Below are 19,234 nucleotides of genomic sequence, written 5' to 3'. Positions count from 1 at the left end.
AACTTACACATCTTTCTGTATAACGTTGCACTTCCAAAAACAAACATTGTAAATAGGCTATTCTACCCAATTTCCACATCTTATTAAATTATACAAAAATAAATAAATATTTCCTACACCTCTGCCAGGAGAAAAAACTAGAAAAGCTAAATGAATTGGCCATCATATTCTTCTTGTAAATTATTGAATTAACATATTTAAGTCTGGGGATATTTTTATTGTGTTATTTTATGTATCTTAACTTTGATCCATGGAAGAACATCTCCAGTTTATGCAATTAAGATAAATAGTACAATGCCGGGATTCCCAATACATACATTACATTTTCTCAACATTGTCATTTATAATTGTTCAGGCTCCAAGCGAAGTAAATAAAAAAGAAACGAATTTATCAAGAAAACGAACAACCCCACGCCCGATTTAGTATTGTTGAAGCGACATCAATTTACCAACGCTGAATATATTCAGAAGATTCAACAAGAAAACGCTAAATGTCAGCTTCAAGAATTCAATTCAAAAATCCAGAAAAAAACAATAAAGTCAACCAAGAACCCAAAATCGGCACTTCAAGAAATGATCAATATCAACCAATTCAACTAAAGCACAGTTAGTTTTCATTTTAATTACTAACTCCACAAAATCCAAAAAAGCAAACATAAAAAGAAATAATCCTCTTCGAAAAATAGGCACCGGTAAATAATGGATAAACAGAAAAAACTACAAACTTATAATAATGAAAATCAAGATAATAGATGTTTAACTTTTCAACAATAGAAAAAATACCTGTTTCTTGAGTTGCGCCGGCTCTAGAATAAGAATCAAGGATCTGTACTATTGGTGAAATAGAGAAAATGGGAAATTATGGTCAACAAAGACAATGGTGTGCTTGAATTAATTAGAGGGAGAAGAGTTTTTAGCATTGGTTTTGACAGATTTATTGACCATGCCAAATCTAGGGTTTGTGATTTTGGAATGTGAATGTGATAGGAAGAAGGAGACGAGATTTTGATTTGGGAAATGGGTCCTTTGAATTTTGTTGTTTTGTTTTGCTATAAGGGTATTTTAGACAGTTTGTATTTTTAATATTAAAATATTTATTTTAACTTTAATATTTTGGTCAAAGGCTATTTTTCCAAACAAACATTGTAAATAGGCTATTCTACCCAATTTCCACTATATAATATAACCAAACAGTAAGAACATTAGTTTTATCATTTGGACAATATTTTGATCCTTACCCCAAGTTATATTTAGGGTCCATTTGATTGAAAGTGCGAAAAATGCAAACCTATTTCATTTAAGTTGGAAAAGAAAAAATCACCAGAATACAGTCTTTTGATTGGCTCAATACCACACTATATTCCTACCTTTTGCCCATGATAATCTCGTCATTTCTTCCACTAGGTATTTTTTTTCTTCTGGTTTTGTTTTCCAAGAATCGTCTTTACTATTAAATGTAGGATAATTTATTGCTTTAAATCACTGAATATTTCATGTTAAATCCTCAAGAAATTGAAGAATTATAGCGGAAGCGTACCTGAATCAGACATGGTTAATGCAATAATGAATTTCGCGGTATAGTCTTCCAAATCTACACACAGTCTCATTTTTCTCTCTGTGATGGAATGCAGTAGAAAATGAATAATACGTACATGTGATTTGGGGATCATAACCGTATTTATATAGCGACGCCCTTTGACCTAATTTGGCCCATTATAGAATTAGGACTTGGGTTCGGTCTCTACACATATGTAACCACGCGCTTTAATTGGATACATTAAAGTCCAAAAACCAAAGCCTTATTAGATCACTTTAATTGGGGTTAACCGAATTCGATAGCATTTAATTTAATACACAACAATTTACACATATAAGCCCACGCGATTGTTTAAAAATTCCTTACATTAAACTCTGGTTTCTTACCCTAATTTTGCCTGCCGCTAAATTGGACAAGTTTTATTGTAATTTCAGGTTCTTTTTAGCGATGTTAGAGCAAGAAAATAAAATGTAGTGTTGCACTTTGTAAAAGGGTAATTTGTCGAATTTCAAGTTGGTCAGGTACATATTTCTTGTATCGACTCCCACATCCAACAAGGTTCTTCTTTTAGGTTTCGATTTCATAAGAATCAAAAATTGGTGCTGCCTTTTTTCTCACAAACAGTTGCTGTAGATGATGATGCAACTGTGGAATCTGAGATATGGGACACGGTTAGGAAATATACCCTAGCTTAGCTCCGATGTATTATAGAGTAGTTGCTGCCCCCATAATTGTGTATTACATTTCAAAATCAAGTAACTACTAATCGCCCGTCCTTAGACTTCACTATTCTTTTCTTACTCTACATCTCATTTTAGAACCTAGATAAGCATGAGACATAACCCTCATTTATGTATGCGTGTGTCTTTATGTGCTAATTTAATCTGTGCCATAGCATGATTTTTCATTCATTCTTTCTACAGGGAGCATCTGATGATGCTTTCTTGTTGTGATTTCTTACAATGCAAATAAAATTACAAATTCTCAGTGTAAAAGCCTATGCCTTGCAGGCATCCTTTGATAGGCCAAAAAAATTAGTGTAGGAGCTTCAAGCAGAAGATAAGTTTCATCTTTTTGATTGGGTAAAGATGGCTTTAATTGCAAAAGCTTATCTTCCTTGAGTGTATTATTTTTTTCATGATATGTGTTCACATTCATTTTTCATCTGGAAAATTCATTCTAAGAAAAGCTCTCTCTGAGCTTTAGGTAATCATATATTTCATAATTAATTGATAAACAAATACTATACAAGAGCTTTGTAATGCTGTCATAATGCTTCAAAAAGCATAGAAGAGCTACAAGACTCGAAGAAACCTTGCAGATTGTGCAATTGTAATAGACGAGCTATGATTTGTCAGCTTACCATTGAGTCACTTCATGTAATTAAGCACTTTTGTTTGGAGAATAAAACCTTTTCATATTCGAGCTAGCATGAGAGCAGCCAAGTCAATATCCAACTCTTCAATTCAGTTCCGAGTTTTTCTTTTATGTGCTCTACTTGTTTTGTTAAATTTCTATTGTGAAGGGATTAATATCGTATAATTGCAGGTTGGAAAGGGATTGTCTAAGGACGAGAAGGCTCAACAACTTGGCATATAGCATAGGATTGAAGCTGTAAGTCCTCTGAACTATTTAAGTGATTCTTAGATTTGACATTGGCTTTTATCCAATTTTGACCTTCCCATTTATTCTTTTCTATGGTGCGGAGTATGTTTATAGTGGACAAACTTGTAAAAATGCTCTTGGCATTGATTTTACCAACAAAGCTGAACCATTGATGGATTTGCTTCAATAGGGCTTGTGATATTAATTATTACTCTTTTCTGTAGATTGATCTACACCATAGGTACTGGCACAATTTACATGTATATGACTAGACATGTAGATTTATATGTTAATTATGTGGTTGAAGGTCACTGAGGGATTGTCTCCCGTGCATAGAAATATATGTATTGATTCAGTATTAAACCAATGGAGTTAAACATGGAAATATCAATTAAACATGGAAATATCATAAACATGTGACAAACATCATTATTTTTCAACAAGTCCATTGAGGGTTGAAAAATTCTTTTTTAAGGGTTTTATTGTAGATGATACATCTGGTAAAGGACTTTTTGATGAACTTGTGGATGCTTTGAATAATGTATAACTTGATATTGATTATGTAAGGGGTCAAGTCTATGATAATGATACTAACATGAAAGGAAAACATAAAGGAGTTCAAAATAGACTATTACAACTAAATCCTAGAGCATTCGATAGTTCTTGTAGGTGTCATAATCTTAATCTTACACTTTGTGATATGGTCAATTGTTGTTCAAAAGCTAAATCTCTCTTTGGGATGGTGCAATGTACATACACTTTATATTCATCATCTACTGAACGGTGGAAATTTTTCGAAGAGGATGTAAATGGTCTTACCCTAAGCCTGGGAAAACCATATTGAAAGTGTTAAAGCGCTAATATTTCAAGCTCCACGGATTTAAAAATAAAAATAAAAATGCTTTACTTCAACTGGCAAATGTTGATAAAAAGTGAGGCTGGGTATTTGGCAACATATGAAATTGAGAATTTTGAATTCTTACTTAGGATGATTATTTGGTATGAAGTGTTGAATAATGTAAATAGAGTGAGCAAAAAATTGAAAGTAGAAGACATGAATATTGATGTTGCTATAGATCATTTAAAAGGGCTCATTTCATTTTTCAAAAGTTATAAAGAATTTGGGTTTGAATCGGCCATGATTGATGCTAAAGAGATTGCAAATAAATTATAAATTGAATTGATATTTAGTGAAAAACGAGTTATACATAGGACAAAGCAATTTGATGAAACTTTTTTTCAATAGATGACACAAACAGCTGAAAAATCTTTTAAGATCAATTATTTCATATATATAGTAGACCAAGCTCTGTCATCACTTCAGAATAGATTTGAACAATGTAAAAAAATATAGATTTTTATTTGATTTGAAAGGACTTAAATCTATTGATGGTGATAGTTTGAAGTGTTCTTGTATTAACTTTGAAAATTACTCGAAGTATAATATGATTTCTGATATTGATAGGATAGAATTATTTTCTGAGTTGAAAGTTTTAGGGGAAGAGATACTTGCAAAAATTATTGGAGCAATTGATCTATTAGATTATATTAAGATAATGAACTGTTGTTTTGCAAATTCTTGGATTGCTTATAGAGTATTATTGACTATTTTTATTACAATTGCCTTTGCTGAAAGAATTTTTTTTTAAAGTTGAAGTTGATTAAGTGTTATTTTCGATCTACCATGTCATAAGAGCGGTTGTATAGATTAGCTATGATCTCTACTGAAAAAAATATGTTGTAAAAACTTGATTTTAGTAGTTTGATTACTAATTTTACATCTCAAAATGTGATAAGATTAAATCTTTTGCTATTATAGTCTATCGGGTTGTGAAAGAAATTTTATTTTGCTACTCTATCTTTTAAATTATATAAAGTCTTCTCTTTAAGATAAAAGTGTTAATTATTTAAATATTATTACACTTGTAAAATACAATATTATGTTGAAGGGTCTCATAATAATTAGTCGCCTATGACTTTAAATTCTTGGGGACGGCCCTAGTTGACAATATTGTAAAAAGACGAAATATGCTATTGAAAATAAATATTAGAGAATTAAAAAGTCATTTTTAAAGATGGAGAATGATTTTGCTAGAGACTGAGTGGGTGTCTGGAGTCATTTTCATATTTTTTAATCAAACATTAAAAGTACTGGCATTGAATAAGACTAATTAATATAATAAATAATTTTATTTTTTTCATCTTGTTTTAACCCTATTACGAAGTGTGGATTTAAATGTATTAAGTCCCGTTTGGCCCTCATTAAATTTCATTTCATTGTTCTCTCTCTTATTTTTAACCACACAAATTTTCATAAAATAATATTACAAGTAAATCGAAAATCATTCCTTCTTTTTCAATACGCTCATTTAAAAAAAAAAAAAAAAAAGACAATTCAACCCATTATCATTTCAAAAAAGGATTATTTTATTTGTACTAAATCATGTGCAAAATGGATTACAAAATCAACAAGTGGCGGGCCGATCGGAGAGGAGAGAAGCGGTACGAGCCTTACTCAATTCATACTGAATTGCGGCTCGAATAGCAATCCCGTACATATAAGAATATAGTAGACAATAACGGGGGGTGTCCGCCCCTTACTCAATTCCCTCATAGAATTCAGGCTGTGGGGCCAGCCGCCCCTCCAATCGACAACTGTCACTTGTTGATTGTAACCCTTTTTGTATCTCATTTTGTACTCATAACATGATTCTTCAAAAAATGTGGGCAAAATAGGGGCTAAAATTTAAACAACTTTGCTTGGTATATACACTTTTACATCCCTCCCAGAATGAGGGGCCCATAAATATTTAATATACGTGGTCCCCTCAACATGTGACTGGATGGTATATCATGACGTACAAATGACTTTTTCTAAATTTGAACTACTTGTCCCACAAGTAAATTCTGACAAGCGTTGATTGCAAAGGACCATTGGATAAGGATGATATCTCATCCTTAAAAGCCGTAGAAGACGAGCCAACCAACACCCATCAGCTTAGCCGGCTCCTATCCGCTAACCAGTCAAACACTAATGCAAAATTACTACTTTATTGGATCATTAATTTATAATAAATTATGTAATATAATTCCATCAACACTAAGTCCATGTTTGACCTCCAATTTTAATTTTATTACATTTCATTTTTCTCTCTTTTATTTTCAATCACACAACCTTTCATAAAATAATATTAAATGTAAATCGAAATTTTTTTTTTTCAACCACTTATTTTTCAATAAAACACTATTTCAACCATTTTCATTTCCCCAAAATGAGGGCCAAACAGAGGCTAAAAAAATGTAATGAACATCGAACGTCTCTTGAATTATCATAGTCTAGATAATATAATGATAAAACATATTATTAATAAAAAGATTATTCAATGGATACCAAGAACGACATTATTTATACTATAACCGTATTTTACTAAATGTTTCTACTAAATAAGCGTTTAAACTTTTCGACTATTGTAACTTAAATAATTAGTTTTTACAAAATGAAAATTTTGAACCAAATGTGATAAATTTATTGAAAAAAAAAAAAAAAAAAAAAAAAGGAATGAGAATTAGCTCAATCTAAGTACAAAGAAAAGCAAACAACTTTAGACATATATTTTTTTCCCTTGTTTGTCATCTTTTAACAAAATAAATTATTTGTTACAATAATATTCTTCATCACATATTCACGCAATAAAATATTATACACACAAATCAATAATTTTTTTTTTTTTATATTTCAACTACACATTCTCAAAAAATTACTATTTAAAACTCTATATTTTCTTCAAAAATGGGAGACAAACAAGCTATGAAGAAAAGGTCAATTTAAAAAGAGAACTCGTCGAATAAAAAATTCCTTAATATTAAATGCCCGTTTGGAAGGGATTTTGAGAATTGATTTTTTGATCGTTAGAAGAAAAGTGGGGACCACATGTGAGAGAAGAAGTCAAAAATTACGACTGAAATAGTGAAATAACGATCAAAAAATTAATTTTTTTTGAATAAAAAATCCCTCACAAACAAACAGGCCATAATTATAAAATTTAATGTATTTTGATCGATTATTATTAATTTATTGCAGCAGGACCAAAAAGTTATAAATTTATTATTTTATCGGAATTATTAATTACGGAATTATCGAACATTAGGCAATGACCGTACGGTGGGCCTCTCTTCCTGCATTTTAGCAGTAGCAGGTCGTTTCTTCCACCCCACCCCTACTCATGGCAGTTGGTATGCATTTACTGCATGCACTTTCTCTCTCATCCCTCTCTTTCTCTACAGTAGTATCCAATAATAATCAGCGTCCTTAAAATTTCGTGCTGTTTTCTCAGAGATCCATGCCACTTTATTTCAAACCCAAGAATTTTCACCCAGTGAAACCCAGTTTTTTTCAATTTTGTTCTCGTTCTGAGTGCTGCTAGTCCCAATTGTTGGTACTTGTATAACAGGTATACCAATGGCTAAAGGTTTTTCATTTTGGCCCCTTTGGCTTTTAATCAGAATGATTGTTGTTCTTTCAAATTCTCGATTTATGCGCTTTACACGCGTGTAATTTTAATTGCTGCAATTTTTCAGGTACAATTTTTTCAAGTTGCTTTGTATAAAATTAAGAGGTTTTCCTAAAATTTGAATTAATTTATTTTTTAGTATCATTTTCAATTTCTATTGATATTATTGAGTACATGAGCATGTGTATGGCTTGCATTATCATCTTTAATCATTTGGGTAAAATCGGCTTTTTAATTAATTTGAACTAGTATTTTTACTTTTTTGAAGAAGCAATGCATAAACCAATAGAAGCAAACTGGAGAATTTTCCAGTTCACAGAGAATGACAAAATTAAATGTGTGTGTAAAACCCTCAGTTTTGAATTTATTTATTTATTTGAAGAACTAATTTGGAAATTGTTGTGTGTATTCATGTATGTATATGTTCATTTATTGTTATCAAACTGAATCCGTGAATAATACGTGATTCAATGCATTGGTGGCTCATTGTATTTATGTTACCATAAGATATTCATGTCAGTCCTTTGTCTCTCTCTGTATCTCTTGCTCATTCAAAGTCCCTGCCAGAATTTTATAGTATTGCTTAATATGAAGGCTATTGCATTTCTTTATGATTCACGCTCAATTTGACTTTCCAGGGTTTCATTTGGAATTTGGATTTTCTGCTTATAGAGATGATTTAAATCAAGATATTGCCTTTAGGCTGAAGTTTCTGGGTTTCTATTCATTATAGGACTAATCGAAGGTTTTGCATCAGTTTGGTTTTTAATTACTTGGTATGGGAATTGGGTTTTTCTTAATTCAGCTTCTTGATTGAGATTATGGCAATAGACTTGAATGCTATGTGAGTAGTTGGTAGTAATTGCAAAGCAAAAGCATAGGTGTTGTGGTTGATCTCCTCTTGCTCATTTAAGCTTACTTGAGAGTGAAAAAATGCTGGAGGCTGAAGTATGCTCGTCCCGGATTTTATCTCCTTTCCGTGAGGAAAGCTGCGATGAAGAACTCTCCGTTCTTCCGAGGCATACTAAGGTTATTGTAACTGGGAACAACAGAACAAAGAGTGTTTTGGTGGGTCTTCAAGGTGTTGTCAAGAAAGCTGTAGGACTTGGTGGTTGGCATTGGCTGGTATTTAACCTTTTGACCATCTTACAAATGATATGATCCTCTTTTATCTTTTTCATTTTCTTTATTTCATTCATGATTGTAAATGATCACTCGTTGTTTTTTAATTTTGTGTTTTCTCGGTTGAGTTGTTTGTTTGGGCCTGCTAATGATTTGTAACGTGATGCTTTCTTTTCAAATACATGGAAAGTATTAAGATTAGCATGCCAATATGAAATAGTAATGAACTCATATGTATGTAAAATTCGATGTGAGGAATCTGCAGCATTGGATCGAAACCACATGTTCTATGTATTCATGGAGTAGTTTCTTAAATCTAATAGATATAGTTTCTAAGTTTGGTCACAAACTAAAGAAATTTCCTCACTTTGCTTGAAAGAATAAAGTGCAATATGCCAGTGTGTTCTGTTCCTACATGCAGTTCTGCTTGATTGATAAGCCTTGCGGATTAATATTGGATCACTGGGGAAAAAAGCAAAAAAATAAATTCTTTCAAGAGAGATTCTCAAGGTTCTCTTTTAATTTTTTCTAGTTCTGGATGTTTCCATATTTTTATCTGGTGAAAATTAATTTTGCAAAGCAGGTGCACTTTACTTATAATAAGTGTTATTTATTTATGTGTTCGTAAACATGCTTGTGCGTATGTGTGTTGTTGTTTTTCATTTTCAAAATTGTGTTCTTGGATGGTTTATTAAGTCTATATATATTTTTTAAATTAGGTTTTGAAGAATGGGGTCGAGGTAAAGCTCCAAAGGAATGCGTTGAGTGTGTTAGAACCTCCCACCGGAAATGAAGAAGACGATGATTATGATTTTGAAGATTCTAGCAGTGGATCTGAAATTTGTCATAAGGACAATCATCGATTTTGTAAGTTGAAGCACTTTTATTGGGGGAACGTCACTAAAATTCTTTTTCTGGTGTTAATGTTGGTGAACAGTGCTTTTAAATTCAGCTCATTTTAAGAATATTATTGTCTCTTGAACAGCTACCAGTTTTCAGTTTGGCAAACTAAGCAAGCCTAGGATTCGCTACAGTAGGCCGTGGTCCCCAACTTCATCCTCAAAGTCAATAAATCGCATCAGTTGCAGAGAAGTTCAATCAAAATGTCAATCTCCTCTTCCGGTAAGCCCAATGGAAAAGGATGATAGGTTCGAGTATATGGGATAAAAAAAAAGTTAGGAAGTTGGATTGATGTTAGTTACTCTAAATGAATAGGAGCCACTCATATTAAACTGAGCCATATGACACAAACTTGGAAACGGTCCATTTTAAGGAGAAATGCAAAGATAGAGGAGAGAATGGTCTCTGGGTGGTGGGTGGCAGGGGGTTTTGCCAGGGTGGGTGGTGGAAGCTTATGGTGGAGGGACAGGTTAAAGAATTTTTTCCTTTTTCTGTTTCCTTTTGTTAACTTGGAAGAAAGGACGGAGGCTTAATGGCGTTTTTAGCATAAGCAGTGCTTTTAACCTTTTGTATCATGCTAGCTGTGCCTTTGTTATAATTATCGTTAATCTTATGCTGGTCTCTTGATAATATGCTGTTTGTTACGGATTTCAACACTAATACCTTGCTGTTTTTGAACAACTACGCATCTTAATTAGTTCGTTTATTGTTTGCTGTGATTATCAGAGAGTGAACTTGACAAAGTTGGGAACCGGATCATTGTGGAGATACTGGCGGAGCTTTAACCTTGTGGGTTTTATTAGCTTTCATTTGCTTTCCGGTTCTCTTTATTACATCACATATTTTGCTGAATGTGCATCTATTTCAATATCCGCACTCAGGCTAGTAATATTCACAACCCTACAAAGGAACAACTGGTCAATGCCGTGGAGCAGCATTTTTCTTCACAGGTACGAATATAATGACTAAAATGTATCAAAATTTAAGTTTAACGACCAACTTTAAACATAGTGAGGAGATCTAAAGCGAAAAAATACTCATGGTGGTTTTTATTGATGTAACAGGAAGTGGACGACGTACAAGTGATTGTTGGGTTTATCCGTGCAGCTGCGAAGAGACTAAATCAGTCGACTCGCACTGAGATTCGGGATTGATTTTGGAATCCATGCCAGTGTGCAATGTATACAGTATATATGCATATGAACTTCATCTTAGTTCAGTTCTAATTTATAGACTGCTAATTGAGATCCCAGATCTTTTCCAAGTGTGGGGATCCTAAATTACTAACCTTGTAATGCGGAGACACTTGTTCAATTGATGTTATGTCCTTAATTTCCTATTTGCATGTCTATATGTTTGAGTTCTTATGAAATGTTTTATCCTTATCAGGTTTGTATATTCACAAAAATTACTTGGAAATCCTGATCCAAGTTTACTCGAATCGATGTTCGGCTGGAGAAGATGGAAAGGGTCACAACTTACAAATGCACACAATAACATGTTAGAAATAACACTATCATGCAGAATCTCATTTGATTAATTTTAGTGAGATTAGGAACTAAATTGCTCATTTTTAGAAGTCATGGATAAACTTGTTATTGGGGCAATAGCTTGCTACCAATATATCTTCGTCTAGAGTGACTGCTCCGACTTGTTTATCTTAGTTCCCATCTGCATCCCAAGTTCTATGTAATCGGTTCCCTATTCAATTTCATATTCATCTATCCAATGTCGGATTTCAATCATTCGAGATTCTTGTTAGTAGTGATAATGTATTGAACGATTGTGTAACTCAAGTGTCTTGCAGCATGTTTGGTTTGAATTAAAATTTAATTTTAATTTAAGTCAAAATCAAACAATTAATATTAACATATTTTATGAGTTTCAAAACTTTTTAATCATACATTTAGAAAACTTCTATTACAATTTATTAAAAAATTTAATTTTAATTCCTACAAACACCCGCTTTTTGTCTTTCTCAATAGTAATGATGTGTTGTAGGGTTGCACAATCTCTCCACTAACCCCAAATCAAGTGCATGAAAAGGCCTCTTAGTGAATGTGATTCTTTCATGTATATAGAAGCCAGGCTGTCATTAGGTGTTGTGGGGTTGTCTTATTATAAGAATGGTGGATGTTGATATTGTGTGGAATGGGGATAGGGTGGGTGGGGTGGTGATAGGGACTAGAGGGAAATTTTTCAAGAAATTATGTAGTCCAATTCTTTGCTATAATTGAATGTCACTTTCCCTTTGCATTAAAATAGGAACAACAATCCCATAATTGGACCTACAAAGATTTTGTGGCAAAAGGATAGAGGGATTGCTTTATATTTGTTCACCTTGAATATTATCTTTGGACCCCTACACCCACGCCCTACCCCTTGTTTTTATAAAGATATTCTTTTGGTAATAATGAAATGAAGAATTTTTAGTGCATTACAATTCTAAAATATTATATTTTAGAATTATAAAATGCAACTTGTTTAATATCTTAAGTTAAATAGGCTTGCTAGTGATAGTTTAAGAATAATTAAAGTGGATTTTTTTTATCCTTCAAAATCAACAAAATAACAAATTATGCATTACTCCTATAAATTTTGGATCGACTTTAATTTTTTATTTTTTTTTTCTTTTGATCTATTCTTGATTCATTGCTACTTGGAAGATTCAATACAACAAAATTATTCGTAATTTGCAACTACCAAAAAAAAAACTTGTTAAATGAACATAATAGATAAAAATAGTTAAGAAAACATCAAGTTGACGCAGTAATTATTTGTGTTTTTATGTTAATGGTTATTTTTCAATTGCACCTCTAGACAACAAAATATCAAAACAATGACATATCAAGTATCATTTTATTAAATTTGAAGTCGACTATATTAATCTTTTTTCTCTCTTTTATGAGTTACTTGCTACATTTCCTAGAAATTTTAGTATAAAATTATTCACGGTTTGCAACTATAAACATCATGTTAAATTTGGTCTACCGCATCTTTTAAAACAAATAAATAGTTTACATAAAAAAAAAAATTCACTCTAACACAATGACAATATAGCAAAGACTTTTACTCTATGCATGTGCTGATCATGTTCTGCAGAAGGTTGAAAATCCACAATGATTTATGTTTCACATCCTTCACCCCGTAAAAATGTGTTTGATGCTATGATGATCGCAATGGATACATGTTCTTTTCCTTAACACCGGTAGAGGGCATTCTCAAACAATTCTAGTAATCACAGTACTCACTGGATGCTTGAAAATATGATTGATTTAGTTATATACTAAAATTAATTTGCAAACAAAGCATATTTCAAAAAGTTTTAATATGCTTAGTTTACAGTAGAAAGTATTGCTGAATGCCAAGTGCAAACTACTGCCAAGCAGCTTGGACATTTTTGCTTTAACACAATGATTCTATGACCGAACACAGTAAAACTTATTTTAAACATACCAGAATAATTGATACTCTCTTTATTTGAGTAGAATTAAATTAGCTTCCATCTGATTAAACCCTCATTTGTCCGGCCCACTGATGAGCATAGACTAGTACTCCACTGATATGTCCAGAGTAAGCATCCCCGAAGTGAAAGAACAGGCCAGATGGAAAGGAGAAGCAATATTTATAATTTATTCAGTTGTACTTGAGCATAGCAATTAACATAACCCATGTTTACATTATGGCCCCGTTTGGTACCCATTTTTTTCAAAATGCATTTTTCTCTCTCTTCTTTTCAAACCACACATTCTTCCTTAAAATAATATTACTCGTAAATCAAAAACTTTTCCTTATTTTTCAACCACACATTTCTCATCAATTTACTATTTTAAAATGAATTTTTGCATAAAAATGGCTCCCAAACCACCATCTATGTATCTTGTATAATCTATTTTTGATTGTTAGGTATGAGAAAATTTTCATTCTTACACGTCACTCTTTCATCTCAATTAAGAGGAAGAGATAAAATTTATGGGAACTGGGTTAAATGGCATGGATGTAAGTAGAAGAGATAATTAATGAATCGCTTGATCTATAGAATCAAGTGGTAGCTAATTACATTGGTTTTAAATGTAAGTATTTATTATATTATATATTTATTGAAGGGCAATCCAACTATTAGTTCTTAAATAGTAGAATGTAAGCTTTGCTGGTACATTGTCACCCTGGAATGGGTCAAGAATCACTTGTGGGGTCATACTGTATTATTGACTAAACTAGTCTCAAGTTGAAATAAAATTGTTTGGAAGGTTTTACTTCATTTCACTTATCTGTAATAACAACTGTTATGATCAACTGGAAAAAGTGAAACATCTAATAATGTAAGTGTATTTGAACTTTTCATGACCAGTGTGCTAATGGTCATTACATAAACTAATATATAAAATAAGCATAATAGTATTTTATTGCAATTTCAAGCTTTCTGCTTTATATTGGAGGGTTGATGTCTTTGTCAAACTTTTCAGGTTCTGCGCTGGGGGAAAGAGCAAAATGATCTAGACAGAATGAAGTTGAGGTTGTCTCAGCTATATCATCAAAACCTTGTCCAAGTAAGATTGCTCAATGAATAATTTTGTGGGTGTTTTTAATGCCTTAGATCCAATAATGAGTATTCCTGTTATTTAGCTCTCTGAACCAGTGGAGGGGCTAAAAGAATGGTTAGATTCTTTAGTTTCATTGCACATTCCGTGCGCTGTCGTTTCATGTCTTGACCGCAGAAACATGGTCGAGGCTTTGGAGCGATTGGGGCTCAAGAAGTATTTTCAGGTGCTGTTTCATCTCTTTTCTGTCAATGAGTTGTCCGATATTTCTAGAGTAGAAGATTTGATTATATTTCTTAAATTAGGAAATTTGATTGTACATAATTTTGTAATTCCTAGAATAGGAGACTCTTCCTCCGGTCGAGTTAGTAAACAGAACCCGTACCTTTCATATAATTTACCATAATTAGATACCTGTAATTCTTCTATATAAATGATATATAGAACCTCAATTTAGGCATTTGAAGGAAATCAAGGTATTAGAGCTCTCCAATATGAACTGAGTTCTTTTGGTATTTCGAGTGAATAAAGGGTTGCTTCCAGTTGGACAAGTCCTTTTAGTGAGGTTCATATGTGGTTTTGGGCACTAACCTGGACGGAAAAACTTCACCCAGCAGGTTTTGTTGATCGCTCTGGTGATTTCTTCTCGGTGTAAGGATCTTATGCTGTCGACAATCCTTTTTTGGGGTGTCGCAGAAATTGTTCTTCGAGCCATCAGTCTTGGGGCTTTCGGAGAATTTTTTTAGGTGTCGACAAATTCATGGGACTTTCGGCGAATTGTGTTTGGCTGTTGGCAAATTCTTGGGACCTTTGGCTAATTTTTTGTTGGGATTGGGAGTGCTACCGGAGACATGGTCACAATAATTTTGGTAGATGTCATGAATAATTGATGTTTTGTTGGGCTTTTCCTTGAATCAGGCCTTTTAGTTTTAATTGGTTCTTAATTATTTGATTGAGTTGTCAATTTATTTGGTCCGTTTGGTTGTGGGCTGTTAATTAATTGGATTGTATTTAGCTATCATTGTTTGATTGGGTTGTTGGTTGTATTTATTAGATTTTGAGTTATCATGTCACGAGAAAATTCAATTGTTCGTTTAATGGTGAAGACTGTCCACTTGGGAATTTCAATTCAAGATGCTCGTTAAGGGTAAGGAATTGTGGGGTCACATGGATGGATCGTTTCAAGCTCCTACCGATCCCAAGGAGCTTAGTTCATGGGAGAACAAGGATGCTCAAATTGTTTCTTGGCTACTAAGTTCCATTGAACCACATATGATCAACAATTTTCGTGCATTCACAACCATTAAGGAGATGTGGGATTACCTACAACGAATTTATTATGAAGATAATTTTGCACGAAAATTTCTATTGGAGTCGATATTTTAGGAAATCTATCGATTGAACATTTTTATACAGGCTTTCTTAATTTAGGAGTGATTATTTTGAGTTGATGCACTCTAGGGTTCCTAAAGAAGCGTTAGCAGCTTTGTAAAAGGTTTATTCTGAGAGCTAAAGGAAATAATTTTTGATGAAGCTACAACTTGAGTTTGAAGTGAACGCGTTCGGTTAATCAATCGCATCCCTGTATCTCCCTTGGATGTCTGGTTGGGGAAACTCTTACGTGAGGAACGTCTCGCTTCACAACTTCGGATCACCGGAGACACTGTTAGCACTGAGATGGTCAATGTGGCCTATGCAGCTCACGAGAAAGGAAAATCCAAATATTTGCAACAATGTCACAGTTGCAAGGAGTTTAGACACGTTCCAATAAGAAACTCTATAATAATTGCAAAAAGGAGGGCTATATTATCAGAATCGATTTGCTCCTGCTTTCCATACTACTGTCCAACCCAACTTTTTGATTGTATCTTCGGATCAGTTGGGTGCCCCAGGATCTTTGACTCTTACACCGGAACATGTTCAATAAATGATTATCTCCAAGGTAAGAAAAATCTAGTTACCTCTCCTTGATTAGTTGATTTCGTGGCTTCCAACCACGACTTATAATCCGTAATCTCTACATAATGTTCATAAGTATGATAGTGAGCAAAATATCCAGATAGCCAATGGTAGTACTCTTACTATTACTACAGTTGGAAATTTAGGTTCTTCTTTTACCGATGTTTATTTCCTGTTGGCCAATTGGTGGATGATAATTGTGCTCTTTATTTTGATCGTGCTAGTTGTCGTGTGCAGGATCAAGCGTCGAGACAAGTTATAGCAAAGGGGCCTATAGTGGGACATCTCTTTCCTCTCCAATCATTTTCTATTCCTCGTTCTATTTATGTTTGTTATTCTACTATTGTTATTGATGGCCATTTGTGGCATAAGTAATTAAGACATCCAAATTCTGTTATTTTGTCACATTTAATAAAACATGGTTTTTTGAGTAATACGAATGAATTCTCTTCATCACACTTGTCTTTCAATTATGCATCTTGTAAATTTTGTAAAAGTAAATCCTTATCATTTCCTTTTACGGGGTAGTCGAGCTTCTACGTGTTTTGAGATCATTCATACTAATGTTTAGGATACGAGACTTGTTCTTTCTCATGCTCAGTACAAGTACTTTGTGACGTTCATTGACGACTATAGTCGATTTATGTGGGTCTATTTTCTTCGTTCTAAGGCTGATGTGTTTTTGATCTTCCAAAATTTTGTTGCGCATATGGAAACACAATTTTCTACATGCATTAAGATCTTATGCTCCGATTTTGTTGGAGAATATATGTCCCGTGATTTCAATCTTTCCTACGACATAAGGGCATACTCTTACTACGTTCTTGTCCTTGTACCATCAACAAAACAATCGCTTAACGTAAAAATCGACATCTTTTGGATATCGTTCGTACCTTGCTACTTGAATCTTCCATTCCTACTAGATTTTGGGTGGAAACTTTATTTACAGCTTTGTATTTGATTAATTGTTTGCCATCCCTGACCTTGCATTTTGATTCCCCATATTATCGTTTATTTGGTATTTATCTTGATTATAATTCTTTACACCTCTTTGGATGTGTATTCTTTGTTCACTTACCTTCCACTGAACATCATAAACTTGTTGCTCGATGTGCATTTCTTAGGTATAGTAATTCTCGTAAAGGGTTTGTGTGTTATGATGCGGATACTAACAAGTTCTGTACTTTACGAAATGTTTTCTTTGATAATCAATATTTTTGTCCTTCTAATAACAATTCAGTTTCTTCTTCTATTTTTCTCCCTTCCTTTGATGATATATCTGGAATAGTTAACCATTTTAAACCAGATATTGCTACACAATGACGTCGCCCACTGCCTCTTGCTATCTCTAGTCTGACGCCTAATCTTGAAATACATGAGCTTCGTCGATCTACTCTAGTTTCACGGCCACCAGATAGGTATGGGTTTTCACATTCTGCTCTTCAGGCTACTTTTGGTAATTTTAGTGAGATTAGGAACTAAATTGCTCATTTTTAGAAGTCATGGATAAACTTGTTATTGGGGCAATAGCTTGCTACCAATATATCTTCGTCTAGAGTGACTGCTCCGACTTGTTTATCTTAGTTCCCATCTGCATCCCAAGTTCTATGTAATCGGTTCCCTATTCAATTTCATATTCATCTATCCAATGTCGGATTTCAATCATTCGAGATTCTTGTTAGTAGTGATAATGTATTGAACGATTGTGTAACTCAAGTGTCTTGCAGCATGTTTGGTTTGAATTAAAATTTAATTTTAATTTAAGTCAAAATCAAACAATTAATATTAACATATTTTATGAGTTTCAAAACTTTTTAATCATACATTTAGAAAACTTCTATTACAATTTATTAAAAAATTTAATTTTAATTCCTACAAACACCCGCTTTTTGTCTTTCTCAATAGTAATGATGTGTTGTAGGGTTGCACAATCTCTCCACTAACCCCAAATCAAGTGCATGAAAAGGCCTCTTAGTGAATGTGATTCTTTCATGTATATAGAAGCCAGGCTGTCATTAGGTGTTGTGGGGTTGTCTTATTATAAGAATGGTGGATGTTGATATTGTGTGGAATGGGGATAGGGTGGGTGGGGTGGTGATAGGGACTAGAGGGAAATTTTTCAAGAAATTATGTAGTCCAATTCTTTGCTATAATTGAATGTCACTTTCCCTTTGCATTAAAATAGGAACAACAATCCCATAATTGGACCTACAAAGATTTTGTGGCAAAAGGATAGAGGGATTGCTTTATATTTGTTCACCTTGAATATTATCTTTGGACCCCTACACCCACGCCCTACCCCTTGTTTTTATAAAGATATTCTTTTGGTAATAATGAAATGAAGAATTTTTAGTGCATTACAATTCTAAAATATTATATTTTAGAATTATAAAATGCAACTTGTTTAATATCTTAAGTTAAATAGGCTTCCTAGTGATAGTTTAAGAATAATTAAAGTGGATTTTTTTATCCTTCAAAATCAACAAAATAACAAATTATGCATTACTCCTATAAATTTTGGATCGACTTTAATTTTTTCTTTTTTTTCTTTTGATATATTCTTGATTCATTGCTACTTGGAAGATTCAATACAACAAAATTATTCGTAATTTGCAACTACGAAAAAAAAACTTGTTAAATGAACATAATAGATAAAAATAGTTAAGAAAACATCAAGTTGACGCAGTAATTATTTGTGTTTTTATGTTAATGGTTATTTTTCAATTGCACCTCTAGACAACAAAATATCAAAACAATGACATATCAAGTATCATTTTATTAAATTTGAAGTCGACTATATTAATCTTTTTTCTCTCTTTTATGAGTTACTTGCTAAAATTCCTGGAAATTTTAGTATAAAATTATTCACGGTTTGCAACTATAAACATCATGTTAAATTTGGTCTACCGCATCTTTTAAAATAAATAAATAGTTTACATAAAAAAAACCACTCTAACACAATGACAATATATATTTTCTTCCACGATTTTAACGTTTTACTATTGCCTCCTCATCGAATGAAATAATGATTGGCGAACCACGTGAATAACATTTTTCTA

At 32.8% G+C, this 19,234-nt stretch overlaps 2 protein-coding genes across 8 annotated transcripts; both read left to right on the top strand.

Annotated features, from left to right (window-relative positions):
- Window positions 1–7,357: 7,357 nt before the first annotated feature.
- LOC111407580 lies at window positions 7,358–11,420 on the top strand. Of its 6 annotated transcripts, XM_023037172.1 has the most exons (8): window positions 7,362–7,593; window positions 8,292–8,778; window positions 9,495–9,642; window positions 9,761–9,897; window positions 10,402–10,464; window positions 10,557–10,625; window positions 10,740–10,855; window positions 11,065–11,420. In XM_023037172.1, exons 2-7 carry the CDS (start codon window positions 8,587–8,589, stop codon window positions 10,827–10,829), a joined length of 699 nt encoding a protein of 232 aa, XP_022892940.1. In that variant the 5' UTR covers window positions 7,362–7,593; window positions 8,292–8,586; the 3' UTR covers window positions 10,830–10,855; window positions 11,065–11,420. The 6 variants fall into 6 exon arrangements, with proteins under 6 accessions (XP_022892936.1, XP_022892937.1, XP_022892934.1 ...); XM_023037170.1 differs by lacking the exon at window positions 11,065–11,420 and having other exon boundaries at window positions 10,740–11,026; XM_023037168.1 differs by lacking the exon at window positions 11,065–11,420 and having other exon boundaries at window positions 7,358–7,720; window positions 8,568–8,778; window positions 10,402–10,625; window positions 10,740–11,026.
- A 1,298-nt stretch (window positions 11,421–12,718) lies between these two features.
- Window positions 12,719–17,630, top strand: LOC111407582. 2 transcript variants are annotated; one of them, XM_023037174.1, is made up of 4 exons: window positions 12,719–12,780; window positions 14,142–14,225; window positions 14,302–14,442; window positions 17,482–17,630. In XM_023037174.1, the coding sequence occupies exons 2-4, from the start codon at window positions 14,181–14,183 to the stop codon at window positions 17,530–17,532; spliced, it is 237 nt and encodes a 78-aa protein (XP_022892942.1). In that variant the 5' UTR covers window positions 12,719–12,780; window positions 14,142–14,180; the 3' UTR covers window positions 17,533–17,630. The 2 variants fall into 2 exon arrangements, with proteins under 2 accessions (XP_022892942.1, XP_022892941.1); XM_023037173.1 differs by having other exon boundaries at window positions 16,413–17,630.
- The last annotated feature ends 1,604 nt before the right edge of the window (window positions 17,631–19,234 follow it).

This window comes from Olea europaea, chromosome 13 (assembly GCF_002742605.1).
Source record: "Olea europaea var. sylvestris chromosome 13, O_europaea_v1, whole genome shotgun sequence".
NCBI lineage: Eukaryota > Viridiplantae > Streptophyta > Magnoliopsida > Lamiales > Oleaceae > Olea > Olea europaea.
This window is presented reverse-complemented; position numbering and strand designations above follow the sequence as displayed.

Bases quoted from the DNA above. Each gene is read 5' to 3' on its own strand.
- LOC111407580 (XM_023037168.1), top strand. From the start codon at position 8,587: ATGCTGGAGGCTGAAGTATGCTCGTCCCGGATTTTATCTCCTTTCCGT. The intron at 9,643-9,760 runs GTAAGTTGAAGC...TCTCTTGAACAG, and splicing joins TAAGGACAATCATCGATTTT to CTACCAGTTTTCAGTTTGGC. The intron at 9,898-10,401 runs GTAAGCCCAATG...TGTGATTATCAG, and splicing joins AATGTCAATCTCCTCTTCCG to AGAGTGAACTTGACAAAGTT.
- LOC111407582 (XM_023037173.1), top strand. From the start codon at position 14,181: ATGAAGTTGAGGTTGTCTCAGCTATATCATCAAAACCTTGTCCAA. The intron at 14,226-14,301 runs GTAAGATTGCTC...CCTGTTATTTAG, and splicing joins ATCATCAAAACCTTGTCCAA to CTCTCTGAACCAGTGGAGGG. The intron at 14,443-16,412 runs GTGCTGTTTCAT...TGTCGTGTGCAG, and splicing joins GGCTCAAGAAGTATTTTCAG to GATCAAGCGTCGAGACAAGT.